The sequence below is a fragment of the Triticum aestivum genome, chromosome 5B, assembly GCF_018294505.1.
Source record: "Triticum aestivum cultivar Chinese Spring chromosome 5B, IWGSC CS RefSeq v2.1, whole genome shotgun sequence".
Lineage (NCBI taxonomy): Eukaryota > Viridiplantae > Streptophyta > Magnoliopsida > Poales > Poaceae > Triticum > Triticum aestivum.
In genome coordinates, this window is record NC_057807.1 from 585,261,085 (window position 1) to 585,269,961 (window position 8,877).

The 8,877-nt window shown below is 53.8% G+C and overlaps 1 protein-coding gene across 1 annotated transcript; it reads right to left on the bottom strand.

The window, feature by feature from the left end:
* Window positions 1-2,421: 2,421 nt before the first annotated feature.
* LOC543182 (zinc finger protein 1-like) lies at window positions 2,422-3,710 on the bottom strand. The gene has a single exon (NM_001427942.1). It carries the CDS (start codon window positions 3,565-3,567, stop codon window positions 2,782-2,784), a length of 786 nt encoding a protein of 261 aa, NP_001414871.1. The 5' UTR covers window positions 3,568-3,710; the 3' UTR covers window positions 2,422-2,781.
* Between the last annotated feature and the right edge of the window lie 5,167 nt (window positions 3,711-8,877).

Sequence of the window (8,877 nt, forward strand, 5' to 3'; positions counted from 1 at the left end):
AATGGGATTTGCCAGCTGAAAAGCAGTTTCGGAACACTGGAGAGGACTGGCTGCAGGTCCTATTGAGCACGGTTTCAGAGGATGTGCGTGCAAATATCCTGTTGCTGCTTTGGAGATGTTGGCATCTGCGGGATAACTGCGTACATGGCGACGGCAAAGAGCCGATCATAGCATCTGCTACCTTTTTGTCGAGATTGAAGAATGAATGGAAGAATGCAGCAGTTACTGAACCAGCAATCGATGGAAAAGGATGCGGGATAGGGACCAAACACTGCTCATGGGATCAGGGGATCTGAAAATACAGTGGACTGCACCCACGAGGGGTACTGCTAAACTAAATTCAGATGCGTCTTTTTTACCTGACAGCGGACAATGTTGGGGAGGTGCAGTAGCGCGGGATCACAAGGGGCAAGTGTACCTATCGGTGGCCAGGAAGCTAGCTACTGCAACATGCGCACATGAGGCTGAGGGAAAGGCGATGTTGATGGGCTTGCATGAACTGGCAGCTAGGTATAATGGCCATGTCATAGTGGAAACAGATTGCAAGGTTTTAGCTGACGACCTCAAGGAAGGTGCCCAGAACAGGTCTACTTGCTATGGACTGATCATGGATATAAGAGCGGCGCTCGCGAACTTTGCTAGCTATCAGGTGAAGCACACTGCCAGGGAACGAAATTCCTTGCACACGAACTTGCAGCAGAAGCTAGGAGAGCAGGAGACCTCTTCCTAATTGCAAATGTCCCCGTCGGTTTAAGGAGCTTAATGCTCTCTCAATGTAACCCCCCACTGAAGTAAGCCTGTTTACTCTAGTCCTCAAAAAAAAAAATAGAGGCGGTGGGGTGGTATTGTTTCTTCTCCCATTGCAACCCACGAGCCCTTTTGTTAGTTAAAATAAAATAAATACGAGATAAAACATAATCAGCGAAACAAACTAAAAAGACAAATAAAAAATTAAAATACAACACCATCTAACTAGGCCTTGCCCGTTGCCCTCGAGCGTGCAGGCCAGTGAGCGGGGAATAGTGCTTGAGAAATGAGCGGGGAATTGTGTTCGTATGCAAACTGCCCAGAAGTTGTTTTGATATTTTATCAAAGTGCTAAACTTGACCGTTGTTTTCAGCCTCATGGAGCTCACATCTCCCCTCAAAACATACCTAAAATGGGAATCCCTAAAACAATCTCAAAAAGAAGGAAAAGACTGAAGCGATAATGACGCACTGACCCAGCTGATGACGGCCGGTAAGCACCCATAACTCACACGGCTGATAATATCTACTCCCTCCGTTTCAAAATAGATGACCTAACTTTACACTAACTTTAGTGTAAAGTTGGGTCATCTATTTTGGAACGGAGGAAGTATCTATAAGCACGTCCCGTTCGTCGTGAAAGACTTGCCTATATGAGGCGAACGTGGCGTCAACCGAAGCTCGAAAGAGGCCGAACCGGAGCCCATAGCCGGTGACGCGCGCAAACCAATCCAGATCAGACACGTACGCGCCGAACTCCCAAGACGTGCCTGCTGCGCACCGTCTTACGCGGGCCGGCCGAAATCACGCGGCCACTGCATGACCGGAGAGAACGTCACCGCCATGTGAAAACACGTACTCCACCGGCGACCATCCGTCCAATCCCGTGGACACTTCAACACCATACGCGATCAACCGAGCGCCCGGAAGAAGCACCCCCTCTGAACCGGAGGCGGCCGCCAACTGAAATGACCACCCAACCACGCGAGCGGCCGGCCGGTGACTGCCGACGTACCGCGCACACTTGGTGGCCGCGGCGCTGGCCGGGCGTTGCGTCGAAAGCGATCACTCCAGCTGCAGGTCGGCACGGGGAAAAAAGCCTATCAACCCCGGCGGGCGGGCGGGCGGGCGGGCCGACGTCGCTGTCGCCATTTCCATCCACCGCGCGGCAAGTTGGGCTGGTGTGCCGCCGGCCGGTCGACGTTCACGATGCTGCGAACCGGCCCGAGGTTTGTTTCCACTTGCTGCCAGCGGTGTCTTGTACTACTAGTCGTAGTCTCCTTCTAGCTAGCTAGCACATGTCACGCAGCAATTCCCCGGCTAAACACAGACGGTGGAATCAAATTTGATTATTCGTCGAGCTAATCACGCCACGCCGGAGACGTGGTGAGCAGTCTTGCTAGGCGGCCGGTGATCGGTCCGTGCGAGGTTGAGTACACTTCTCCGCTTCTGCTGCTATGAACTGAAGCAGAGGCTAAGTGTCACAGAAAAAAAAACAGAGGCTTCCGTCTCATTTTCCTTCTTGCAAGTTACAGTAGTGTTGTTTCTGCGAGGCTTTCTTGCAAGTTACAGCAGGGGTTCCTTCGTGGCCAATACAAGTTACAGTGTACGCAAAGGGAATACACGTGGGAGAACTACCAATCATTTCAAGTTTCATCGAGCCACTGAAGTTAAATTGATAAAACAAGTGCAGAATTTCCATCAATTCCAATAATCTCCAATTTCATCCATGCTTTATGTTACACGGTACTGCTAGTTCATGACCAATCTCTGTACGAGTATGTATGAACTGTCGACTAGTACAATATACTGACGCCTACCCAACATCTGAAAGAGGAAGCAAGTACTCTTCCGTCGTTACAACTTACTGCCTATATCTACGTATATGGCTACTGGAGTATGTATGTAGTATTACTCACTCACTCAATCTGTACAGGAGCAGAACAAATTTAACCAAACGAATGAACGAATTTCACCACTGGATCGACTGGACCAAAAACTTTGGATGGATCGATGGGATCCATGCAGGAGCTGCTCAAGCGGTGAGAAGCCGAGGCTTCTTGAAGGCGAGGGGGCTCTGCACCTCCTCATCGTCCTCCCACATCATCTTGCCCTTGGCGCACGGCCTCCACACGAACTCCGGCACGGCCGGAATGTTCAGGTCGAAGGCCCGGGCGGCGGAGCTCCCGTTGCCGGTGCTCCCCACCTCAGACTCGGCGGCCGCGGCGGCCAGAAGCTCGGTCGACGAGGCGGCGGCGCCCACGCCTCCGTCGTAGTGCTTCCTCTTGTGCCCGCCGAGCGCCTGCCCAGTCGGGAACTCCTTTTGGCAGATGGAGCACCTGTGGACTCTGTTGGTCGCGCCGTCGGAGGACGCGGCGGTGGACGACGTGGCCGGCTCGGCGGACGGCAGGATGGCGGCGACGGCCGGGAGGGCCACGAGTGGGGCAGCAGCGGCATCAGAGGGAGGAGACGGCTGCTTCACCCGGTGGCTCGTCTTGTGGCCTCCGAGCGCCTGGTAGGAGCTGAAGGACTTGCCGCAGACGGAGCACTTGAACTCGGCAGGCACCGGCGCAGCGAACGACTCCGGCTGCGGCGCCTGAACACGCTGCTTGCCGCCGCGCGAGAGCATGAGGAGGCAGAGCGCGAGGTTCTCCTCCTCGGAGCGCTGGCGGCGCGATCGCTTCCTCTTGGCCCACCCCTGCAGCACGTGGCCGCTCTCCTCGCCGCTGGTGGCGCTGCTGACAGCCGCAGCCGCCTCAACGTCCAGCTGGTGCTGCTCCGGGATCAGGGCGTGGAGCGCTTCCATGGCCGACGACGACATGGCAGTCACAAACGAAGCTAAGCAAAGCAGGGAGAGAGAAGACCTCTTCTGCTTCTTCCTTGTGCGGTGGCTGAGGGTGGGAGAGTGTGGTTGCTTGGGTGTCCGCCTCGCTCTAGCTGGGTGTGGTGTGGTGTGGTGTGAGGGAGTGGTGGAGTGAGAGGGTTATAAAGCGGTGGGGGCGAGGAGGTGGCCGGCGGCGTGGGAAGTTGCGTCGCAGGTGGAGCATGGAAACGTGGTCGATCGTGCGGCCCGGGCGCACGAGGCGCAGTGCTGTTCGGCTGACGGGCGGGGCCGGAGGTCGTGGTGGTTAGTTAGGAACCGGTGGAGTGGCGGCGAAGGTTGGGTTGTGGGTCACTTGGGCTCCGCTGTGGTGGGTGGTGGACGAGAGGTGGGTCGCATGCAACGAAAAAGTCGTGGTCAACGTGGAGGGGAAGACACGGCCGGGCGGGCAAGCAAGGCAGGGCAAGTGGAGCTAGTGAGCGGGTGTGTGTGGTGGGAGTGTGATTCCGAAGAAGAGTGAGGACTGGTCGGACCGAGGAGGCCGCGGCGTCACTGTGGACTGCGGGAAGCGGTCGCCGTCGGTTGCGGAACGCAAAGCCGACCCGGCCCGGCCCGCTAACGCCGTTTCCAGATTAGTTTACTGGTCGGGCTGCGGCTGTCGTGCGTATTTGACCCTCACTCTCATTGGACGGCTCCTTCTAAAAATATTTCGAAGCTGTATATACGTAGTGCGTACGTACTAGGTGACATGTCGATCTTTTGGGTAAAAAAAGCTGAATTGTTAGGGTAGGGTGCAACATCCGAGTTGTGTTTGTCTTCGCGAAACATCTAGGGTGGTGCATGGGTGCGTGCTGACCTCACGGGTTGATTGTTTGGGCCACTCGAACGCGAAATGACAGTGGGTCAAATGAAGGGGCGGCTACGGTAGTGGTTCCGGTGCTGCAAACGAAGCGTTTGGCACATGCGTGTAGAAAGCCGGCACGGTCTTCGCCTCGTGCTTCTTCTGGAGGACGGTTCAGCGAAATCGATCCACGTCGAACCGACCCGGTAACAAGTCAGCTCAGCGCCTCAGACCACGCAACCGGACGTGGTTGGAAGATTCCAACGCTCCGGTCGTCTCGGGGTCAATTAAAATAGCCCGTCGCCTGCCTCTGAGCTTCCGTCCATCGGCTCGAGTTGGCTCGGCAAAGTAGGATCATTTTTGCCTGGTCAGTTTACCTGGTAGTAGGTGCTAAGTTTGGCAATCAACATGTACATGCTAGTACAGTTCTCACACGAGGATTCCTATCCATTTTTGCTTCATTTTTCCGCAAGGCACCGACGGGAGGAAAAGCTTGCCGTGCTAGCAGCTCCCTTGCGCTCCTTTTTCTCACGAAAGGCACATGCCATGCCAACACACACCCATGGCCACTTGGCTGGCTACTAACCCAGCGTGCAGGCATGGTTATCTCGAGCTAATAAAGAAGCACACCGCTAAGCGTTGACGTATCGGCATGACACCTGCACCCGATCACACATTCATACCCTCGGCGCCTCCCACGCGCGTCGTCCGTCACCGGGAACGTCACGCCCCGCGTTGCAAGCGAAACCAATCAACACGGCCCGTCGTCGGCCAGTCGGTCGCTTGCCCAGACGAAACTCGACCACGTATAGGATTACGCCGTATGGGGTCGGCAGGAAGCCTCTCTCTCTCGCCTTGCCTGGCCCCGGCTGGGCCGATGGAGCTGGTCCGTTCCGTCCGCACTTGACTTTTCCGCAGCCGCAGCCGGCTCGGGTTCGGCGACTCGGCCGGCGTCTTTCCCAGGGCGGCAACGGCAACGGCAACGGCAAGCGGCACGTCTCCGTCCCCGTTGGATATGCGTTGCGTGCGCTCGCCTTTTCCCCACGTGTTCCTCGAGCAATCGGCCTCGCCTAGTGCCGGTAGTGTCGTCGCGATCGGGTCCGCTCCCGCGTTGTACGCACGCAGGTACCCAAGGCCTAACTAGTGATTGGGTAGCTAGTGAGATCGGGAGTGGCCACTGGCCGGCCGAACCACTTCCCTGCCGTGCCGTGCCGTGGTTTGATTATCGCTGGCCGTTGGGGCAGTGGACAGTGGATGCCGGTGGTGGCACGGGGTGGTTGCGCGGCGCGCGTAGCGAGCGTTGGGATTGCTTGCGTCGTTGGATGCCCGGCCCGGCCGGGGGTGCTGGGTGTGCCACGAGCGGCCACGACGGTGCGAATATATCCGGAGTGGACGCGGGCGGACCGACGGGGGATCCATCCATCCATCTCTCCTGCTCGTGGATGGAAGGTGGTTGCCCGGTTGGCGAGTGGCTGGTGATCTAGCAAGCAATTGATTAGTTAGGCTTGGTAAAGCGCCTACCTAACCACCCCCCTGTGCTGTGCATAACAGAATCGCCAACTTTCCCATCTGATCTCGGCTTTTGTTTTAAGCCACTGCTGCACCTGCACTGCACTGCTGTCGTGACGCAGAGTGTGATTCCTCGCATAAATAAATGAAAAGGCAGAGTCTGATTATGTATGTACATATTTACCGTTGGAGATGCTGAACTCAGAGCAGAAAAAGGAATAGCGAACCAACCTATGGTTGGATGGTTAGAGGGATTGTGGTATCCACAGCCCATCAGGGTTCAAATCCTGATGTTCGCATCTATTCTTGGATTTATTTCAGAATTTCCGGCGATGCGCATTCAGTGGGAGTAGACGTTCCCGTCAACGATGAGACACCTACGGCGACTTCGTAAATCTCAAGATGATATGCCGGCACAGTCTTTCGGAGGTGCTCATAAGGGTAGGGTGTGCGTGTGTGCGTTCAAAGGGGTGAGTGTATGCGCGTGTATATGAGCGCTTGTGTCTGTATTGATGTTAAAAAAAAGAGTGGAAAAAGGAATAAAGGCGCCGAAGCAAAGAAGGAAACTATCAATCTTGGGAGCTTATCTCTAGCCAAATGGAAGATGAGATTTGGGTTGCCATAAAGGACCTACCCTCGGACAAGGCACCAGGGCCGGACGGCTTCATAGGTCTGTTTTTTCAGAAAGCTTGGGAGGTGATCAAGGTAGATCTGGTAGCGGCGATTCACAAGCTCTTTCTTGGAAATGGTTGGGGATTCGGCAGACTAAACCAAACATTGATCACTCTATTGCCAAAGTCTCCGGAAGCTTGCACAGTATTCGACTTCCGACCTATTTGCCTCATGCATAGCATGCCCAAGATTGCATCAAAACTCCCGACTACTAGACTCAGGCCACGGATGGGAGAACTTGTTCAGCTGAAACAGTCCGCTTTCATTAAGGGGAGATGCTTGCATGACAACTTTCTCCTGGCCAGGCAAATGGCACGCTCGTTGCATAGAAGGAAAGTGAAATGAGTGCTGCTTTAGACATAACTAAAGCCTTCGACTCCCTCGCATGGACGTTCTTGCTCGAAGTGTTCAGAGCTAAAGGATTTTCGGAGCATTGGATATCTTGGATAACAACACTTCTTACCACTGCCAGCTCAAGAGTGCTTGTGAATGGATGTGCAGGAGACAAGTTCATGCATGCTAAAGGCCTGAGGCAAGGGGACTCGATCTCCCCTTTGCTATTCGTTATTGCCATGGACGTTCTTATGGCAATCGTTGTCAAGGCGCATGAGGATCGTGTTCTGAGTACCATCAATGGATGTAGCCCGATGCAGCGCCTTCCATTGTATGCGGATGATGTGGTGCTATTCATCAAGCCAACTTGGCCAAATCTTATGTTCGTTAAGGAAACTCTCACCATTTTCGGAGTTGCATCTGGTATTAAAGTGAACTTTGCCAAATCAGCGGCAATTATGATCCGGGCAGAGACTGAGGATGAGGAGCTCGTGAAGTCGGCTCTACCATGGAAGATAGGCACCTTCCCGTGCAAATATCTTGGGCTTCGGCTTAGTATAAAACAACTTAAAATATTTGAATGGCAGCCGGTGGTGGATGCGGTCCTACACATATTGCCAGGATGGCAAATGGGATTGGTGACTAGACCTGGGAGGCTTATCCTAGTCAACCAAGTCATGAGGGCGCGGGCCACTCATCATCTCATGATTGCAGAGGCGCCAAAATGGGCTCTTGAAGCAGTGGACAAAGGCTGTCGGGCATTCTTTTGGGCCGGGACGGAGGAAGTGAGTGGTGGCAAATGTGTGGTATCCTGGGCCAAGGTGTGTAGGCGAAAACACATGGGAGGATTAGGCGTCATTGACTTATATAAACATGGTTTGGCCCTAAGATTAAGATGGGAATGGCTTCGACGGATGGATACATCCAAGCCTTGGCAAGGGCAAAAGTTGACGGCGGACAAAAAGGTAGACCAAGCCTTTGGGAGTCTAGTTAAATGGAAGGTTGGCTCAGGAGGCAAAACTTTGTTTTGGAAAGACGGGTGGTTGGAGGGGCAACAATCTCAGAGGTTGCCCCCTTGGTAGTGGCAACGGTTTGCACGCAAGTGGCCAACAGGCGTATGGTATGTGATGCTCTGGGCATGCATGCTTGGATGAACGACATAGTGGGTAACTTATGCATGGAAGGTTTGACCCAGTTCATCGGACTTTGGGAGATCATTTCGGAGGTCCAATTGGATGATCAGTTGGAGGACTGACCCATTTGGGCTTGGAATGAGTCAGGAGTTTACACGGCATCATCACCATATAAGATGCGTTGGGAGGGAGGAGTGAGATTTCACTCATTCAGAGCCATCTAGAAATGTTGGGCTCCACTTGCGTGTATGATCTTCATGTTGTTGGCGGTACAATACCGACTGTGGACATTGGATAGAAGGACAAGACATGGGTTGCAAGACCAAACATCAAAATGCTACTTATGCGACCAAGAAGAGGACACGGTTGACCACATTTTGCAGCAGTGAGTGTTCTCGCGGCAAGTGTGGTTTCGTTGCATCGACAGAATGGGTTTGAGGATCGAGCTTTGCCCTGCATATGACTCTAGGTTTGTGCAATGGTGGTCGGAAGCTAGGAAACAAATTCACAAGAAAACTTGGAAAGGGTTCAACACGTTCGTGATGCTAATATGCTGGACACTTTGGAAATAGGGGAACGCCAGGGTGTTTGGATCGGGCCAGATCAAGAACGAGGGTGATACGATGGACATGATCTTTGACGACTTGAGGACTTGGGCCACGACAGGAGCATTTGGAGGACAATTAGCATCCGAGTAGTCGAGTAGCGTGAGGGAGTGGGGTGGAGGCTTGGTTAGGGTCGGTTTGTGGCACCTAACTAGCAAAATTGTAATCTCTTGTACATATTATTCTCTGTTCTATAAAGCTAAGGCATGCCATTGGC

Excerpts from the sequence above, each read along its gene's own strand:
- LOC543182 (NM_001427942.1), bottom strand. The coding sequence starts at position 3,567 with ATGTCGTCGTCGGCCATGGAAGCGCTCCACGCCCTGATCCCGGAGCAG.